Here is a 20,993-nt window from a genome sequence, read left to right as displayed (position 1 = left end):
AATGACAGTTTTGTACTACAAACCTGAGGTACCCTTGGTGAGAAGGGTATATTGGGACGTGGAGATAAGCATCTTTGATGTCCAGAGACACCATATAGTCCCCTTCTTCCAGGTTCGCTATCACTGCTCTGAGTGACTCCATCTTGAATTTGAACCTTTTTATGTAAGTGTTCAAGGATTTCAGATTTAAAATTGGTCTCACCGAGCCGTCCGGCTTCGGTACCACAAACAGCGTGGAATAATACCCCTTTCCTTGTTGCAGGAGGGGTACCTTGATTATCACCTGCTGGGAATACAGCTTGTGAATGGCTTCCAAAACTGCCTCCCTGTCGGAGGGAGACTTTGGTAAAGCAGACTTCAGGAACCGACGAGGGGGAAACGCCTCGAATTCCAGTTTGTACCCCTGCGATACTACCTGTAGAATCCAGGGATCCACTTGCGAGTGAGCCCACTGCGCGTTGAAATTCTTGAGACGGGCCCCCACCATATCTGAGTCTGCTTGTAAAGCCCCAGCGTCATGCTGAAGACTTGGCAGAAGCAGGGGAGGGCTTCTGCTCCTGGGAAGCGGCTGCATGGTGCAGTCTTTTTCCTCTTCCTCTGCCCCGGGGCAGAAAGGAGTGGCCTTTTGCTCGCTTGTACTTATGGGAACGAAAGGACTGAGTTTGAAAAGACGGTGTCTTTTTCTGCTGATGTGGAGTGACCTGGGGTAAAAAGGTGGATTTTCCAGCCGTTGCCGTGGCCACCAGGTCCGATAGACCAGCCCCAAATAACTCCTCCCCTTTATACGGCAATACTTCCATGTGCCGTTTGGAATCCGCATCCCCTGACCACTGTCGCGTCCATAACGCTCTTCTGGCAGAGATGGACATAGCACTTACTCTTGATGCCAGGGTGCAAATATCCCTCTGTGCATCACGCATATATAGTAATGCATCCTTTAAATGTTCTATAGTTAACAAAATATTGTCCCTATCCAGGGTATCAATATTCTCAGTCAGGGAATCCGACCATGCGACTCCAGCACTGCACATCCAGGCTGAGGCGATTGCTGGTCGCAGTATAACACCAGTATGTGTGTATATACTTTTTAGGATATTTTCCAGCCTTCTATCAGCTGGTTCTTTGAGGGTGGCCGTATCAGGAGACGGTAACGCTACTTGTTTAGATAAACGTGTGAGCGCCTTATCTACCCTAGGGGGTGTTTCCCAACGCGCCCTAACCTCTGGCGGGAAAGGATATAATGCTAATAATTTTTTAGAAATTAGCTGTTTTTTATCGGGGGAAACCCACGCTTTTTCACACACCTCATTTATTTCCTCTGACTCAGGAAAAAATATTGGTAGTTTTTTCTCACCCCACATAATACCCTTCTTTGTGGTACTTGTAGTGTCAGAAAGGTTCAATGCCTCTTTCATTGCCGTGATCATGTAACGTGTGGCCCTACTGGACATTACGTTTGTCTCGTCTCCGTCGACACTAGACTCAGTATCTGTGTCAGGGTCTGTGTCGACCCACTGAGGTAACGGGCGTTTTAGCGCCCCTGACGGTGTCTGAGACGCCTGGACAGGCACTAATTGATTTGCCGGCTGTCTCATGTCGTCAACAGTTTTTTGCAAATTGCTGACATTATCACTTAATTGTTTAAATACAATCATCCAGTCAGGTGTCGACTCCCTAGGGGGTGACATCACCAACACAGGCAACTGCTCCGCCTCCACATCATTTTCCTCCTCATACATGTCGACACACGCGTACCGACACACAGCACACACACCGGGAATGCTCTGATAGAGGACAGGACCCCACTTAGCCCTTTGGAGAGACAGAGGGAGAGTCTGCCAGCACACACCCAGCGCTATATATATATATATATATACAGGGATAACCTTATATAAGTGTTACTCCCTTATAGCTGCTGTTAATATATTTATTTGCTGCCAAACGTGCCCCCCCTTCTCTTTTTTACCCTGATTCTGAAGCAGGACTGCAGGGGAGAGTCAGGGAGCCGTCCTTCCAGCGGAGCTGTGAGGGAAAATGGCGCTTGTGTGCTGAGGAGATAGGCTCCGCCCCTTCACGACGTCCTTATCTCCCGCTTTTTCTGTGTAAAATGGCAGGGGTAAAATACATCCATATAGCCCAGGAGCTATATGTGATGTATTCTTTTTAGCCACCTAAGGTATATACTGTAATATTGCGTCTCAGGGCGCTCCCCCCCCAGCGCCCTGCACCCTCAGTGACCGGAGTGTGAAGTGTGCTGAGAGCAATGGCGCACAGCTGCGGTGCTGTGCGCTACCTTAGTCTGAAGACAGGATCGTCTTCTGCCGCCGATTTCACCGGACCTCTTCGTCTCTTCTGGCTCTGTAAGGGGGACGGCGGCGCGGCTCCGGTGACCCATCCAGGCTGAACCTGTGATCGTCCCTCTGGAGCTAATGTCCAGTAGCCTAAGAAACCCGATCCACTCTGCACTCAGGTGAGTCCGTTTCTTCTCCCCTTAGTCCCACGATGCAGTGAGCCTGTTGCCAGCAGGACTCACTGAAAATAAAAAATCCTAAACTAAACTTTTATTCTAAGCAGCTCAGGAGAGCCACCTAGATTGCACCCTTCTCGGCCGGGCACAAAAATCTAACTGAGGCTTGGAGGAGGGTCATAGGGGGAGGAGCCAGTGCACACCACCTGATCCTTAAGCTTTTATTTTGTGCCCTGTCTCCTGCGGAGCCGCTATTCCCCATGGTCCTTACGGAGTCCCAGCATCCACTAGGACGTCAGAGAAATATATGTTTCCAGGACGGCTGGAGTCAGAAAATCTGACTCGCTGTTTATCCTGTATGCACCCAACAAGCTGGGTGCTCCTGCTTCTAAGCAGACTATTGCTCGTTGGATTTGTAGTACAATTCAGCTTGCACATTCTGTGGCAGGCCTGCCACAGCCAAAATCTGTAAAAGCCCATTCCACAAGGAAGGTGGGCTCATCTTGGGCGGCTGCCCGAGGGGTCTCGGCTTTACAACTTTGCCTAGCTGCTACTTGGTCAGGGGAAAACACGTTTGCAAAATTCTACAAATTTGATACCCTGGCTGAGGAGGACCTGGAGTTCTCTCATTCGGTGCTGCAGTCATCCGCACTCTCCCACCCGTTTGGGAGCTTTGGTATAATCCCCATGGTCCTTACGGAGTTCCCAGCATCCACTAGGACGTCAGAGAAAATAAGAATTTACTTACCGATAATTCTATTTCTCGTAGTCCGTAGTGGATGCTGGGCGCCCATCCCAAGTGCGGATTGTCTGAAATACTTGTACATAGTTATTGTTACAAAAATCGGGTTATTATTGTTGTGAGCCATCTTTTCAGAGGCTCCTCTGTTATCATGCTGTTAACTGGGTTCAGATCACAGGTTGTACGGTGTGATTGGTGTGGCTGGTATGAGTCTTACCCGGGATTCAAAATCCTTCCTTATTGTGTACGCTCGTCCGGGCACAGTATCCTAACTGAGGCTTGGAGGAGGGTCATAGGGGGAGGAGCCAGTGCACACCAGGTAGTCCTAAAGCTTTACTTTTGTGCCCAGTCTCCTGCGGAGCCGCTATTCCCCATGGTCCTTACGGAGTTCCCAGCATCCACTACGGACTACGAGAAATAGAATTATCGGTAAGTAAATTCTTATTTTTACACTGCAATTTAGATTGCAGATTGAACTCACCACACCCAAATCTAACTCTCTCTGCACATGTTATATCTGCCCCACCTGCAGTGCTCATGGTTTTGCCCATCTGCTAACAAATTTGCTGCTACGATCAGGTCTGAATTAGGGCCTATATCATTCAAAATCACAAAAGCGAAGAAGTCAACAGCAAAATTACCAATGGAACACAGCAACGTTTAAGTAACATCTTGGCTCATTTGTGTTAAAATAGACATATACGCAAATATCAACATGGTGAATTATTGTTTGGGTCTTTATAGTAATCTATTTAGCATAACTTTTACAATTCTTTTTAGATAAAGTTACAGTTATTAACTATCACTATAAAAAGTCAGCAGTGGAGATCGGAGCTACAGCTAGCCAACCAATATACAGTACAGATCCGATTATTTCTCTGAGCCAAGGGCGACAGATTCCCATTGCATCGGGCACAAAATGGGCACACATCTAATGACCAAATTCGGAGCAATTTAGGTTAAATTGGTAATGACGTCACAGACAAAACAACTTTTATATGGCAAACCAGACCAACGTTACTGCCCTATAAGAGCCTACACATACCGATTCGCCCTTTTCAGAGAATAAATCTGACGGAAATTTGGCGGATTCTACGAGCAAGTTTACAGATTCATTATTAAATCCTATATCCAATGTTTATTTCCCACATACTTAACAAGGCTCTGGGAAACACAATGGATGCCAGCGATCAAATTTGAGTGTATGCGGCTGAAGCCGATTTATAGCACACACAACACAGGGAGATACGTGTGGGTATAGTGCATGTGTAAAGGTCACCGGATTTGTTTACTGACATGTTGGTGATCTGTTACCTGTGATATGAGGCTTCAATGGGCAAGTTCTCCTGGCACAACGGTTTGGCCAGTCTCTGCCTCAGACTCCGTTTCTCTCTCAGAACTGCCGTCAGGTGGCTGTTTATTGCTTGCAGGGCCTCGTATTTTTTACCTAAGCATATAAAACGTTTTATGAACTTCATGGTTAATACTATACAGAGGGATACTGAATCTAATACAGTAGAAGTCATTGGTTATATTAAGCACTTCTGGATCAAGACCAGTTTCCAGAACTCTTCTACAATGAATATAGAGTGATATTATGAGAGAGGGGTAAGATTACAGATACAGACAACTAAATGGCAAAGCGTGTATAATTATAGGATAGATTTAGTACTGGGTGTGGAGACCAGATACCCTCCACATCCCGGGAATAATTCTAAAACCACTAGAACAGAAAGGTGCCGGACTTTGTAGTCTTTATCCAACATAAACAATATGTATTATATAACAATAGAAGAATTACATGCTACGGTCAGCATGGTGACTTACTGAGAAAAAACGGATGTGCAATATCTGCCGTCTCCTTCTCCAGCCTCAGCAATTCTAGTTCCAGCCTCTTCTGTAACACATACGGGAGAAAGGGGAACATGTACTAAGCAGTGATAAAAGTGGAGTAGTGGCCCATGGCAACCAATCAGCATTGTCGTAACATTTATAATTTGCATACTATAAACATATACAGAGCAGCTGATTGGTTGCTATGGGGAACGTCTCCTTTGGTTCACTTCTCTACTTTTATCACTGCTTAGTACATGTCCCCCTATATGAGAGAACGCTTACAGTGACCCTTTCTGCAGAGTACAGGCATCCACTGGGAGGGACTGAACTCATAGGATTACGGGCTCATAAATCCTATGTTCCTAGCACAAACCTGGCTATGCCATGTAAATGAATGCAGTTTTAAAAATACGGGCAGACTCGCACAAAGTTCCGCACAGGCTGCAACTCGCAGGCTACTAAATTTCACCCAAAACTTGAATGAACAGGAGGCCAAGATGTGAGTGCCGGCTGGCCTATAACTGGAACTTAAGACAAGGACAACACATGGCAAGTGGTCGACATGCAGATGTTAGACAACAATATGGACATGCTTTGAATGTCGAAAGTCCAAAGGCCGACAGTCATTAGGTCAGCAATCAATTTGTATACATTCATTTATGTCTACATGGTTAAAATGTAGATATGTTTAACAGTATCGACCTTCTGACGGTCAATACTCAGAACCTGGTGTAAACCGTCTGAATGTGGACTAGTCCTACCACATCTAAACAGACAAGGCCGGTAAAACAGACAGAACACATGTCGGGGAAACAGTGGGATCGCAGCTGTTATAGCAAGAACTTATATTATGAAGAAACATTTGATAAAGGGAGCTACACAGGGACCCAACAGCTTTATGCCTCACCCAGCCCAAACGATAAGATTATTGTTGTAAACTTTATATTCTTTCCGGAAGAAGAGAGTAGCTGTAACTGGTGACCGCAATCTGTTTATTATTATTTTCCAGGCTAGGTTTAAATTAACCAAATTAAAAAGAAGACTGTTGCACCGGTTGTTGCAGCACTGGGGCTGGTGCAGAATCGCACACAAAGTGGAATATCTGTGGGAGATTTGCTTGCTCATAAATTGATATATTTACCGCCCCTATACCCCATTGCCGCACAGCCTATTTAGCTACTGTGACTTCTGTGCTAAACAATTTGCAGATGCGAGAGCTATGTTCTGATCGCAACCACTGCATCTCACTTGCTCAAAGGGGGTCATTCCGAGTTGATTGTAGCTGTGCTAAATTTATCACAGCTACGATCATGAACTCAGACATGCGGGGGGACGCCCAGCACAGGGCTATCCCACCCCGCATGTCAGTGCCACCCCCCCCCCCCTTCAAAAGTAGCTCCCAACCAGCGCAGCTATAGCGTGCTGGCCGGGAGCTACTCATCGCTCCCCAGCCCGCAGTGGCCGAGTGTGACATCACGCAGCCGCTGCGGGCCACGCCTACGAAACGGCAGCCAAATGCCATCGTTTCGCCCCCTCCCGCCCATCGACTGCCTCTGCCTGTCAATTAGGCAGAGGCGATCGTAGCGCAGCGACGAGTGGCCATGCGCCGGCGCACTGCGGTGCCGGCGCATGCGCAGTTCTGACCCGATCGCTACACTGTGAAAAACTGCAGCGTGCGATCGGGCCAGAATGACCCCCAATGACTTGATCTCTGTCAGTAGCAAGGGAAGGAGAGAACACGGATAACATGGAGAAAGGACTCACCTGGTTGATTTCAGCCTGTACTGCAGATATCTTTTCCAGCTCTTCTACACGACGAAAGCACACGGTCTCTTCCCATGCTTGATCCAGAATATTCTAGTCACATGAAGGGAGAGTTTATTAACTGCTCTACTGCCAGAGAATTGTATGCAGTATACCAAGGTTATATGTATGTGTTTCAGATGAGATGAAAGGGTTGCTGCCATGAAGTTATTGGCAGGATCATGGGGGCAGAAAGAAAGAAAAAATTGTGACTCATGTCGACCTTTTGACCTGTCAACCTAGAGACCCTGTCGACCAATAGTAGTCGACCTAGAGACCAGATCCCCTGGAATCCCATGGTCACTGCTGAACGCTATTGTTAGGCTTCTCCATTTGGTGTAAGATTACCTTAGTGTTCAATAACTGCTGTACTGCTTGGGAAGGAGGACTTGCCTTGATATTAATCTCTGTGCTCCCAAAACTCCATCCATATATAAATGTCACAGTAATACAGCGTTGATGTTCTGACTTAATTCAGGTCTAATATATTACAATCAGTAAAACTAACATATGACATATAAAGATAACAGATGTATCCTGACATATATGGTGCTATCACATCTCAAGACATAAAGATATTAAAAAAAAAAAAAAAAAAAAAAATGCTCATAGATGTATGTCCACGATAGATAGATTGATAGGCTCAGCAATATGTATAACACATTACACAGTGCCCCCATTCTGCAGTACCTGTGTCAGGACGCCGGCCCCCAGGCACCTCTCCAGCAGTAGGGCGGCAGCAGTGGGCTGGACGGGGTCCCAGGGATTGGCCGCCATTGCAGTTAATAGCACACAGTGACATGTACACACTGACCGACCTACTGGAGGAAACAAGTCGAATTGTCCCCTACAATGCAAAAGTTAGCGCTCAGATCCCCGCTAGCCAATCACAGGCGCCAATCCAACTAATATGGTCTAATAAACTTGCCGTAGTATTGACGCCATATTGCGTGTGTCAGAAAAAATATACCGCTAATTAGGCGCCATCTTGTGTTTGTCAGGCTCGTCTAGGTGTGGACTGGGTTGATTCTATATCGGAGTGGGAGAAGGGACCTTCTGACGTACCTAGGGGAGGAGACCCGTCACCAGGGGGAGGAGCTACGGCCGAACAAGGTACCCGAAAAGTACCCTCGCGGGCTCGCTTCGCTCGTCACGATTCGGGCACGGTGGTTCGCTTCGCTCGCCACCTAATTACTAGAGGTAATAGTTGGTGGCGTGGATACTAGAGCAACTGACCCGCTGGCGTAGCTCCTCCCCCTTGTGTCGTGGCTCCTCCCCCTTACGGAAAAGGCCCATTAGGCCACTTGGATCTAGCCTCAACCGTGTGGACTGTGAGTTGTTTCCGGAAGAAGCTGTGTCAGGCAGCCGACTCCAGCCTGGGATTGCAGGGAGTAGCTGTTACCGGCGACCGCAATCTCTTTATGGTTAGTGTCTGGGCAGCTGTACTAGGAAATCTGGTAGGATGTACTATATAAATATATATACAAACTATTAGACGTGTGATTTGTTGCTCTGTGTGACTTCTGTTCTAGAAGTCTTTAGTCATGTGAGAGAAGAAGCTCTATATACAATCAGGAAGGGTAGGTACTGTTATATACAGTCAGGAGAGGTAGGTACTGTGTGGCATTAGTTGGAGGGGTGTGGAAGTGTACAGACAGGATTATTATGGCAGGGTAGCAGTATACATGGTTGTGTATTGGAGTTGGGGGGAGTAGAGTTGCAGTTTGAAGTTGGGCGGTGGTATAAGTAGAAGAATACCTACCTAGGGCATATTGGAGGTGTGTGTGACACTAGATGTTTACAGTTGTTATTATTATAACGCACCACAAGGGTTCCATAGTGCCGTACATAGTGGATGGAACACACTTCAATATTGCATAGTACATGGTAGATCGTACAAGTTCACAATTTACAGATATATACATAATAACATGATTATAATCGGCACATTACATAATTACCTAGAAATCACAGAAAGAAAGAGGGCTGTGCTCACAAGAGCTTGCATTTTAGAGGACCTGTTGGCGTTAGAGCTTACATTCTAGAGGGCCTGTGAGTGGACACATAAAGGGAGAGTAGAGAAGAGGTGGCAATTGCAGAGGGTGGAGTGTTAGTTGCAAGGTTGGTAGGCTTGGGTGAAGAGCACACTTGAAGGCTGGAATAGTGTCTGTATGACTGAGGGAGGACATTCTAGACTAGAGGATTGGAGAAATCCTAGGTTCCTAGGCTGGGCATGTGAGGAGGAGATGCGTCAGCCACTGGCAGAGTGAAGTGTGGGATTGATGCTGGGAGAAGAGTGGTTGAGAGCTTTGTAGGCGAGTTAGAGGAGTCTGAATTTAGGAGGGATAGGGAGTCAGTGGAGCGATTAGAAGAGGGGAGTCAGCAAGAGAAGATAATGAGGTGGACAGCAAAGTTACAGCTGGGTTAATTCGGGAGATTGGACAGCCAATTGAGAACTTTGGAGTATTGGAGGAGTAATCGTCTACAGTTGGGTGCATTGAGGATGGAAGACGTAGATGGGCGCATTGTGGGTGGGTGGAATAATAGTTTACAGTTGGGCAGAGTAGTAGTTTTAAATTTGGGCACATTGATGGTGGGCGGACTGGCAGTTTACATTTTAGCACATTGGAGGTGGGGGGGGGAGTTGACGAGTGCATTGGAGGGGTTGGTGGATTAGTAGTTTACATCCAGGCATAGTGGGGGTGGGGCAGTAGTACTTGGCTGTGTTGGAGTGGTAGGGCTGCTATAGACAGAGCGGCAGCTGACACAAATGTGCTAGAATGAAATGTCACTTGGGCGTGCTGGCGTAGGTGTGGGAGCACACATGGTGGGTGTCTAGAGGTTGTACTTCCCACATGCGTTAAAGAGGCCATTATGGCTGAGTGTCTCTACAGTATGTATGACTTTTATCTATGCAAAGTGTTTTTCTTTATAAATAATGAGTAACAATACTAGGTTATACACTGGCTAGTCAGATTCTACAAGCAACATAAAATATGTATTATAATGACCCAGTAATGCATATCCTTCCCGTCTTCCATCTGCAGTGTTGTATGATAAACCCATGTATACCACAGCTTGCAAAGCACTGCAGACATCTGACCGCACAAGGACAAATAAATACAAAATCCTCTTACATCAACTCGTAATCTATTGCTCCAGCTAGTTTATGTTGTGTGCGGACGCAGACCTGTGTCTATCACACAACACTGCAGATGGAAGACAGGGATAGTGTGTACTGTATAATAACATTCTGTAGTGCAATACAGCCACACTCTCCTGCCATGTGTATAATCACATGAAGATCTGTCTAAATACAGTAGTTGAAACTACATAAAGAATGTCAGATAATTTGGCATAACTGCTGTAAAAAGGTGACAATATATCTTTAAACGTGTATAAATTGCTATCCTTTTGTATCAAGTGATATATTATCAAATACAAAAGATCAGCAAATGAAAAGATTTGATGATAAAATGTGTTGCTATATATAAAAATGTGTTGATATATAAAATACGATTCTCACTCACTGGGATTGATTCAGAGATAGACAGATTTGCATAGCTGTGCGTCTTTGTACGCAGAAGCTGTGCTCAAATATGCTAATGGTGTGTCTTGTGTTAATGGAGGCCTCCTGTGATCAGCAGTTTTGTCTATAGACGCAGCATCAGATCACTCTGTACAAACATCGTCATCTGAGTAACCTTCAGGTTACTCGTAATGGTTGGTGTTTAAACGCAGACGGGGCCAGTGACGATGCAGCCACTGGCCTCTGCACACCCCTGTTTCCTGGAACGATGGCTGTGGCTGCATCCTCTACAAGAAATGAGTGTAGTTTAGCGCTCAGTCCTGTTTCAACAGAAATAATGTCCAAATGTGACCTTTTCAAAGGTGTAGTCTTTATGTCCAGTGAAGTACTTGTTAACTTCTGTCTATTTCAACGTATCTTCTCTCCATCAAGAAATATACCTCAAATGAAGCCAGAGAAACAATATATAATAGGGTCATTCCGAGTTGATCGCTCGCTAGCTGTTTTTAGCAGCCGTGCAAACGCTAAGCCGCCGCCCTCTGGGAGTGTATTTTAGCTTAGCAGAAGTGCGAACGAAAGGATCGCAGTGCGGCTGCAAAAAAAAATTGTGCAGTTTCAGAGTAGCTCCAGACCTACTCCTAGCTTGTGATCACTTCAGACTGTTCAGTTCCTGATTTGACGTCACAAACACGCCCTGCGTTCGGCCAGCCACGCCTGCGTTTTTCCTGGCACGCCTGCGTTTTTTAGAACACTCCCTGAAAACGGGCAGTTGACACCCAGAAACGCCCACTTCATGTCAATCACTCTGCGGCCAGCAGTGCGACAGAAAAGCTTCACTAGACCTTGTGTAAAAATACATTGGCCGTTGTGAAAGTACGTTGCGCGTGCGCACTGCGCCGCATGCGCAGAAGTGCCGTTTTTTTTTTTGCATCATCGCTGCGCAGCGAACATTTTTAGCTAGCGATCAACTCGGAATGACCCCCATAGTGTAGTAAATTATGTACTGGAGGATGCACCAATGTGAAATGTACATATCCAGTGGGTATGTAGACCAGAAGAACACTTACACTATAACAAGGTGAATAGCTCCCGTAAAGGTATCTTTAGTCACCAGTCCTCCCACGTGTCAGAAATCAGACTAAACAATCAACTTCCCACAGTGATCCCGTTCTAGGGACGTACCGTACTCCACATAACACTAAACAGTTTCAATCACATAGCGGTTTCTTTAATGCATCCTTTGAATGTGTCCTCACTATGGGGGTCATTCCGAGTTGTTCGCTCGTTATTTTTTTTTCTCTATCGTCCTAGTGGATGCTGGGGTTCCTGAAAGGACCATGGGGAATAGCGGCTCCGCAGGAGACAGGGCACAAAAAGTAAAGCTTTAGGATCAGGTGGTGTGCACTGGCTCCTCCCCCTATGACCCTCCTCCAAGCCTCAGTTAGGTTTTTGTGCCCGGCCGAGAAGGGTGCAATCTAGGTGGCTCTCCTAAAGAGCTGCTTAGAAAAGTTTAGCTTAGGTTTTTTATTTTACAGTGAGTCCTGCTGGCAACAGGATCACTGCATCGAGGGACTTAGGGGAGAAGAAGTGAACTCACCTGCGTGCAGGATGGATTGGCTTCTTTGGCTACTGGACATTAGCTCCAGAGGGACGATCACAGGTACAGCCTGGATGGTCACCGGAGCCTCGCCGCCGGCCCCCTTGCAGATGCTGAAAAGAGAAGAAGGTCCAGAATCGGCGGCAGAAGACTCCTCAGTCTTCTTAAGGTAGCGCACAGCACTGCAGCTGTGCGCCATTGCTCTCAGCACACTTCACACGGCAGTCACTGAGGGTGCAGGGCGCTGGGGGGGGGGCGCCCTGGGCAGCAATGAAAATCCTTTTTTTGGCAAAAAAAATACCTCACATATAGCCTCCGGGGCTATATGGAGATATTTAACCCCTGCCAGAATCCATTTTTAAGCGGGAGACGAGCCCGCCGAAAAGGGGGCGGGGCCTATCTCCTCAGCACACAGCGCCATTTCCTCACACAGTTCCGCTGGTCAGGAAGGCTCCCAGGCGCTCCCCTGCACTGCACTACAGAAACAGGGTTAAATCAAGAGAGGGGGGGCAAAATTTGGCGAAATTGTGATTTTATAAAAGCAGCTATAAGGGAGCACTTATTATAAGGCTATCCCTGTAAAATATAGCGCTTTGGTGTGTGCTGGCAAACTCTCCCTCTGTCTCCCCAAAGGGCTAGTGGGGTCCTGTCCTCTATCAGAGCATTCCCTGTGTGTGTGTGCTATATGTCGGTACGTGTGTGTCGACATGTATGAGGACGATGTTGGTGAGGAGGCGGAGCAAATTGCCTGTAATGGTGATGTCACTCTCTAGGGAGTCGACACCGGAATGGATGGCTTATTTATGGAATTACGTGATAATGTCAACACGCTGCAAGGTCGGTTGGCGACATGAGACGGCTGGCAAACAAATTAGTACCTGTCCAGGCGTCTCAAACACCGTCAGGGGCGTTAAAACGTCCTTTTACCTCAGTCGGTCGACAGACACAGACACGGACACTGATTTCAGTGTCGACGGTGAAGAAACAAACGTATTTCCCTTTAGGGCCACACGTTACTTGTTAAGGGCAATGAAGGAGGTGTTACATATTTCTGATACTACAAGTACCACAAAAGAGGGTATTATGTGGGATGTGAAAAAACTACCTGTAGTTTTTCCTGAATCAGATAAATTAAATGAAGTGTGATGATGCGTGGGTTCCCCCCGTTAGAAAATTATTGGCGGTATACCCTTTCCCGCCAGAAGTTAGGGCGCGGTGGGAAACACCCCTTAGGGTGGATAAGGCGCTCACACGCTTATCAAAACAAGTGGCGGTACCGTCTATAGATAGGGCCGTCCTCAAGGAGCCAGCTGACAGGAGGCTGGAAAATATCATAAAAAGTATATACACACATACTGGTGTTATACTGCGACCAGCGATCGCCTCAGCCTGGATGTGCAGAGCTGGGGTGGCTTGGTCGGATTCCCTGACTAAAAATATTGATACCCTTGACAGGGACAGTATTTTATTGACTATAGAGCATTTAAAGGATGCATTTCTATATATACGAGATGCACAGAGGGATATTTGCACTCTGGCATCAAGAGTAAGTGCGATGTCCATATCTGCCAGAAGATGTTTATGGACACGACAGTGGTCAGGTGATGCAGATTCCAAACGGCACAAAGGTGTATTGCCGTATAAAGGAAGAGGAGTTATTTGGGGTCGGTCCATCGGACCTGGTGGCCACGGCAACTGCTGGAAAATCCACCGTTTTTACCCTAAGTCACATCTCTGCAGAAAAAGACACCGTCTTTTCAGCCTCAGTCCTTTCGTCCCTATAAGAGTCATATCTGCCCAGGGATAGAGGAAAGGGAAGAAGACTGCAGCAGGCAGCCCATTCCCAGGAACAGAAGCCTTCCACCGCTTCTGCCAAGCTCTCAGCATGACGCTGGGACCGTACAGGACCCCTGGATCCTACAAGTAGTATCCCAGGGGTACAGATTGGAATGTCGAGACGTTTCCCCCTCGCAGGCTCCTGAAGTCTGCTTTACCAAGGTCTCCCTCCGACAAGGAGGCAGTATGGGAAACAATTCACAAGCTGTATTCCCAGCAGGTGATAATCAAATTACCCCTCCTACAACAAGGAAAGGGGTATTATTCCACACTATATTGTGGTACTGAAGCCAGAAGGCTAGGTGAGACCTATTCTAAATCTAAAAAATTTGAACACTTACAAAGGTTCAAATCAAGATGGAGTCACTCAGAGCAGTGATAACGAACCAGGAAGAAGGGGACTATATAGTGTCCCGGGACATCAGGGATGCTTACCTCCATGTCCCAAATTTGCCCTTCTCACTAAGGGTACTTCAGGTTCGTGGTACAGAACTGTCACTATCAGTTTCAGACGCTGCCGTTGGATTGTCCACGGCACCCCGGGTCTTTACCAAGGTAATGGCCGAAATGATGATTCTTCTTCGAAGAAAAGGCGTCTTAATTATCCCTTACTTGGACGATCTCCTGATAAGGGCAAAGTCCAGGGAACAGTTGGAGGTCGGAGTAGCACTATCTCGGATACTGCTACAACAGCACGGGTGGATTCTAAATATTCCAAAATCGCAGCTGATCCCGACGACACGTCTGCTGTGCCTAGGGATGATTCTGGACACAGTCCAGAAAAAGGTGTTTCTCCCGGAAGAGAAAGCCAGGGAGTTATCCGAGCTAGTCAGGAACCTCCTAAAACCAGGAAAAGTGTCAGTGCATCATTGCACAAGGGTCCTGGTAAAAATGGTGGCTTCCTACGAAGCAATTCCATTCGGCAGATTTCACGCAAGAACTTTTCAGTGGGATCTGCTGGACAAATGGTCCGGATCGCATCTTCAGATGCATCAGCGGATAACCCTATATCCAAGGACAAGGGTGTCTCTCCTGTGGTGGTTACAGAGTGCTCATCTTCTAGAGGGCCGCAGATTCGGCATTCAGGATTGGATGCTGGTGACCACGGAGGCCAGCCCGAGAGGCTGGGGAGCAGTCACACAAGGAAAAAATTTCCAGGGAGTGTGATCAAGTCTGGAGACTTTTCTCCACATAAATATACTGGAGCTAAGGGTAATTTTATAATGCTCTAAGCTTAGCAAGACCTCTGCTTCAAGGTCAGCCGGTATTGATCCAGTGGGAAAAACATCACGGCAGTCGCCCACGTAAACAGACAGGGCGGCACAAGAAGCAGGAGGGCAATGGCAAAAACTGCAAGGACTTTTCGCTGGGCGGAAAATCATGTGATAGCACTGTCAGCAGTGTTTCATTCCGGGAATGGAAACTGGGAAGCAGACTTCCTCAGCAGGCACGACCTCCACCCGGGAGAGTGGAAACTTCATCGGGAAGTTTTTCCACATGATTGTGAACCGTTGGGAAATACCAAAGGTGGACATGATGGCGTCCCGTCTGAACAAAAAACGGGACAGGTATTGCGCCAGGTCAAGAGACCCTCAGGCAATAGCTGTGGACGTTCTGGTAACACCGTGGGTGTACCAGTCGGTGTATGTTTTCCCTCCTCTGCTTCTCATACCTAAGGTACTGAGAATTATAAGACGTAGAGGAGTAAGAACTATACTCATGGCTCCGGATTGGCCAAGAAGGACTTGGTACCCGGAACTTCAAGAGATGCTCACAGAGGACTTATGGCCTCTGCCGCTAAGAAGGGACTTGCTTCAGCAAGTACCATGTCTGTTCCAAGACTTACCGCAGCTGCGTTTGACGGCATGGCGGTGGAACGCCGGATCCTAAGGGAAAAAGGCATTCCGGAAGAGGTCATTCCTACCCTGGTCAAAGCCAGGAAGGAGGTGACCGCACAACATTATCACCACATGTGGCGAAAATATGTTGCGTGGTGTGAGGCCAGGAAGGCCCCACGAAGAAATTTCAACTCGGTCGATTCCTGCATTTCCTGCAAACAGGAGTGTCTATGGGCCTCAAATTGGGGTCCATTAAGGTTCAAATTTCGGCCCTGTCGATTTTCTTCCAGAAAGAATTGGCTTCAGTTCCTGAAGTCCAGAAGTTTGTCAAGGGAGTATTGCATATACAACCCCCTTTTGTGCCTCCAGTGGCACTGTGGGATCTCAACGTAGTTCTGGGATTCCTCAAATCACATTGGTTTAAAACCAGTCAAATCTGTGGATTTGAAGCATCTCACATGAAAAGTGACCATGCTCTTGGCCCTGGCCTGGGCCAGGCGAGTGTCAAATTGGTGGTTTTTTTCTCAAAAAAGCCCATATCTGTTTGTCCATTCGGACAGGGCAGAGCTGCGGACTCGTCCCCAGTTCTCTCCCTAAGGTGGTGTCAGTGTTTCACCTGAACCAGCTTATTGTGGTGCCTTGCGCCTACTAGGGACTTGGAGGACTCCAAGTTGCTAGATGTTGTCAGGGCCCTGAAAATATAGGTTCCAGGACGGCTGGAGTCAGGAAAACTGACTTGCTGTTATCCTGTATGCACCCAACAAACTGGGTGCTCTTGCTTCTAAGCAGACTATTGCTAGTTGGATGTGTAATACAATTCAGCTTGCACATTCTGTGGCAGGCCTGCCACAGCCAAAATATGTAAATGCCCATTCCACAAGGAAGGTGGGCTCATCTTGGGCGGCTGCCCGAGGGGTCTCGGCTTTACAACTTTGCCGAGCGGCTACTTAGTCAGGGGCAAACACGTTTGTAAAATCCTACAAATTTGATACCCTGGCTAAGGAGGACCTGGAGTTCTCTCATTCGGTGCTGCAGAGTCATCCGCACTCTCCCGCCCGTTTGGGAGCTTTGGTATAATCCCCATGGTCCTTTCAGGAACCCCAGCATCCACTAGGACGATAGAGAAAATAAGAATTTACTTACCGATAATTCTATTTCTCGGAGTCCGTAGTGGATGCTGGGCGCCCATCCCAAGTGCGGATTATCTGCAATACTTGTACATAGTTACAAAAATCGGGTTATTATTGTTGTGAGCCATCTTTTCAGAGGCTCCGCTGTTATCATACTGTTAACTGGGTTCAGATCACAGGTTGTACAGTGTGATTGGTGTGGCTGGTATGAGTCTTACCCGGGATTCAAAATCCTTCCTTATTGTGTACGCTCGTCCGGGCACAGTATCCTAACTGAGGCTTGGAGGAGGGTCATAGGGGGAGGAGCCAGTGCACACCACCTGATCCTAAAGCTTTACTTTTTGTGCCCTGTCTCCTGCGGAGCCGCTATTCCCCATGGTCCTTTCAGGAACCCCAGCATCCACTACGGACTCCGAGAAATAGAATTATCGGTAAGTAAATTCTTATTTTTGCAACGGAGCGATTAGTCGCTAATGCGCATGCGCAATGTCCGCAGTGCGACTGCGCCAAGTAAATTTGCTATGCAGTTAGGTATTTTACTCACGGCATTACGAGGTTTTTTCTTCGTTCTGGTGATCGTAATGTGATTGACAGGAAGTGGGTGTTTCTGGGCGGAAACAGGCCGTTTTATGGGTGTGTGGGAAAAAACGCTACCGTTTCTGGGAAAAACGCGGGAGTGGGTGGAGAAACGGGGGAGTGTCTGGGCGAACGCTGGGTGTGTTTGTGACGTCAAACCAGGAACGACAAGCACTGAACTGATCGCAGATGCCGAGTAAGTCTGGAGCTACTCAGAAACTGCTAAGAAGTGTCTATTCGCAATTCTGCTAATCTTTCGTTCGCAATTTTAATAAGCTAAGATTCACTCCCAGTAGGCGGCGGCTTAGCGTGTGCAAAGCTGCTAAAAGCAGCTTGCGAGCGAACAACTCGGAATGACCCCCTATGAACGGAGTGGGCTATCCATATGATTGCAGTTGGGTCTGGGTGATCTGCTGAAATTCAGTGCTTCTGTCTTAATATCAGGAAGCCAGAGCAGATGAGAGGTGTAGACCGGCAGGCGTGGAACCATCAGAACTCAGTGAGCTGCAGCAGCCCAAGATTTTGGCTGAAGAAGATCTACTTTATTGCTTGATATCCAACATTGACCAGGCTTTTCTCAAGTGGGCCGGACCACCCAGCGCTTTGGAGCTGATCCCCTGCCGTCTCTTGGATTGCAGTGATGGGCTCGCGCTGATCTTTAGCCGCTGCCGCCTCCGATGTAAGCCCTGTACAGCCAGCTGTGATACAGCCGGCTGTCCAGGGCTAAACTTGAGAAAAGCCTGGTCAGTGTTGGATATCAAGCAATAAAGTAGATCTTCTTCAGCCAAAATCTTGGGCTGCTGCAGCTCACTGAGTTCTGCTGGTTCCACGCCTGCCTGTCTACACCTCTCATCTGCTCCGGCTTCCCGATATTAAGATAGAAGCACTGAATTTCAGCAGATCACCCAGACCCAACTGCAATCATATGGATAGCCACTCTGTTCCTAATGAGGACACATTCAAAGGATGTGATTGAAACCGTTTAGTGTTATGTGAGTATGGTACGTCCCTGGAACGGGATCGCTGTGGGAAGTTGATTGTTTAGTCTGATTTCTGACACGTGGGAGGACTGGTGACTAAAGATACCTTTACGGGAACTATTCACCTTGTTATAGTGTAAGTGTACTTCTGGTCTACATACCCCCTGGATAATATACATTTCTCTTACGTCCTAGAGGATACTGGTGTCCACATTAGTACCATGGGGTATAGACTGGTCCACTAGGAGCCATGGGCACTTTAAGAAATTGATAGTGTGGGATGTCTCCTCCCTCTAAGCCACTCCTACCAGACTCAGTTTAGAAAATGTGCCCGGAGGAGCCGTTCACGTCTCTGGAAGCTCCTAAAGAGTTTTCTGCATTTATTTTCTTTTTTGTTATTTTCAGGTAGGTCTGGTTGGCGCCAGACTGCCTGCTTCGTGGGACTTAGGGGGGGAACGGCCCAACCTCCGTAGGGTTAATGGTCCCTTTCCCCGATGACAGGACACTGAGCTCCTGAGTGTCCTATTCGCATGCCCCACCACGGTGAGCGTACAGACCCGCAGCATGCCGCCACCCCTAACAGAGCCAGAAGTCAGAAGAGTAGTGAGTAGGTGTCCGGTTAGCGTGTCGCCGGCTGTAATGGCAGCACAAGGGTAGGAGCGCAGCGCTGACATGCAGGCTGTGCTCCAGGCTTCAGAGACACTGTAGTGACCGCTGTGAGGGGCGAGCTGAAGCCACTAAATATACCCACACTGGCAGTGTACTACAGGGGTTTTAACCCACTGTAGAACAGAATAATTACCTCAGCCAGTATAAAAAAAACCCGGGAAGACTGCCCGCCATTAAGGGGGCGGGGCTTCACTCTGAGCGGATCCAGCAGCTCACCAGCGCCATTTTCCCTATGCAGCTGTACACAGGCAGTTTGACAGGGATGCGCAGCTCCTCCACCAGTACTCCAGAACATCTCAGCGGTACCAGGGGGTCATAGCGGGGGGAGCAATATTTGGTGTACTTAGTTTGCGACCCAGCTAAACTTGTTATTTAGCTATAGGGGCGCTGTGTAGCTGGCTTCATTATACTCTGTCTCCCTGGGAGGGCTCTGTGTGGGTTAACTGTGCTTTTAACCTATTTCCTGTGTGTGTGTGTGTGTTCTTTCATATTTACTATGTCAAATGAGTGTGTATCATGCACAGCAGAGTGTTTTTCTCAATCTGGGGGATCACTGCCATGTACTCAGGATAGTACACATTCTCAGGCTAGTGGATCTGAACCAGTATGTTAGATTCATTAAAAGGGATGATTTCAAATATTTCGAATAAATTATCCCAAAATGAGAAGGAGACGCAATACTTAAGGCAATCTGTTGATGACCTGATGAATAGAGATTCAGTTGTCATTCCAGCGTCTCAGACCCCTGCCATTTGTCCACAGAAGCGTACTCTGGCCCAAATCATGCAGGCTGATACCGATGATGATGTATCCGACCCAGAGGAGGGTGAGGTGGACTCGGGAGGGGGGGAATCAGCTTTGTCTCAGGGAATATAGGCACTGATAGAAGCTAGTGGAGAGGTCCTGCAAATCCCTGATAAGGTATCAGAGGATGAGGAGGAATCTTATTTTAATGTGAAAAATAAATCCTTAGCTACTGTCCCTGCATCTAAGAAATTAAATTCCCTATTTGAAGCAACTTGGGTAAATCCTGACAAAAAGTTTCAGGTCCCAAAACGGTTACTCAAATCCTTCCCGTTTCCTCAGGATGATAGGAAAAAATGGGAAAACCCACCGATAGTTGACGCATCGGTTTCTAGGCTGTCTCGTAAGATAGTTTTACCTTTTCCTGGGGCAGCTTCCTTGAAGCAAGATTGAGACCACTTTCAAATCTCTGTACACAGCTGCGGGGATGGCCCAGAGACCCACTATAGCTTGTACATGGATCTCTAGGGCCATTGCAAAATGGTCAGGTAATCTAAATGACGGATTAGATTCCTAATCCATGGGGGAGATAATTTTACTCCTACAACATATACAGGATTCTGCTAACTTTATGGTGGAGGCCATAAAGGAAATTGGTTTACTCTATGCACGCAGGGGCTTGTGGTTACGCCAGTGGACTGCGGACGTGGAAAACCTACCTTTCACAGGTGAAGCCCTTTTTGGAGATGAACTGGATACGTGGATATCCAAAGCTACAGCGGGTACGTCTACATACCTTCCTTCCGCAGCTCCCCCAGCTAGAAAATCCTACACTGCTCAACTCTGCAGTCCTTTCGGACAGCGAAGTTTAAAAACAAACCCAAAGGTTCTACTACGGCCTTCAAAGGCAATAGAGGTAAACCCAGAAAACCAGCAACTGCAGGTTCACAGGAACAGAACCCCGGTTCTGCTGCCTCTAAGCCTTCAGCATGACGGTGGTCCGCACTGCCTGGAAGACAGGCAGGTGGGAGCCCGTTTGAGATTCTTCAGAAACATATGGGCAACATCATGCCAGGATCCCTGGGTCAAAGATCTTATAGGCCAGGTCTACAGACTGGAGTTTCAGGAACTCCCACCTCACAGATTCTTCAAATCAGGTTTTTCTCAAGAAGCAAGTATGACTTTACAGGAAGCAATTCAGAAACTGGCATGGACTTGGGTCATTGTTCCAGTTTCACTTCAGCTG

At 47.4% G+C, this 20,993-nt stretch overlaps 2 protein-coding genes across 5 annotated transcripts in view; one reads left to right on the top strand and one right to left on the bottom strand.

Moving 5' to 3' along the window:
- The window catches only part of HAUS2 (HAUS augmin like complex subunit 2), a 30,405-nt gene extending 22,593 nt beyond the window's left edge, over positions 1–7,812 (bottom strand). The window contains exons 1-4 of the mRNA XM_063947936.1: positions 7,539–7,812; positions 6,810–6,902; positions 5,037–5,106; positions 4,524–4,656 (exon numbers count right to left, since the gene is read on the bottom strand). Of these exons, the coding sequence (XP_063804006.1) occupies positions 4,524–4,656; positions 5,037–5,106; positions 6,810–6,902; positions 7,539–7,625 (383 nt within the window). The 5' untranslated portion in view covers positions 7,626–7,812. The remainder of the gene's footprint in view (positions 1–4,523; positions 4,657–5,036; positions 5,107–6,809; positions 6,903–7,538) is intronic.
- Positions 7,813–7,965: 153 nt separating this feature from the next.
- The window catches only part of LRRC57 (leucine rich repeat containing 57), a 60,212-nt gene continuing 47,184 nt past the window's right edge, over positions 7,966–20,993 (top strand). The window contains exon 1 of one of the 4 annotated variants that reach the window (XM_063947933.1): positions 7,966–8,305. The gene's annotated coding sequence lies outside the window, so the exon portion shown is untranslated. Of the gene's footprint in view, positions 8,306–9,297; positions 9,380–9,595; positions 9,676–20,993 lie in introns of those variants that run through there. The other 3 variants (XM_063947932.1, XM_063947935.1, XM_063947934.1) reach the window with 3 other exon arrangements.

The sequence above is a fragment of the Pseudophryne corroboree genome, chromosome 12, assembly GCF_028390025.1.
Source record: "Pseudophryne corroboree isolate aPseCor3 chromosome 12, aPseCor3.hap2, whole genome shotgun sequence".
Lineage (NCBI taxonomy): Eukaryota > Metazoa > Chordata > Amphibia > Anura > Myobatrachidae > Pseudophryne > Pseudophryne corroboree.
The sequence above is the reverse complement of the archived record's forward strand: the minus strand, read 5'-3'. Positions and strand labels throughout refer to the sequence as shown.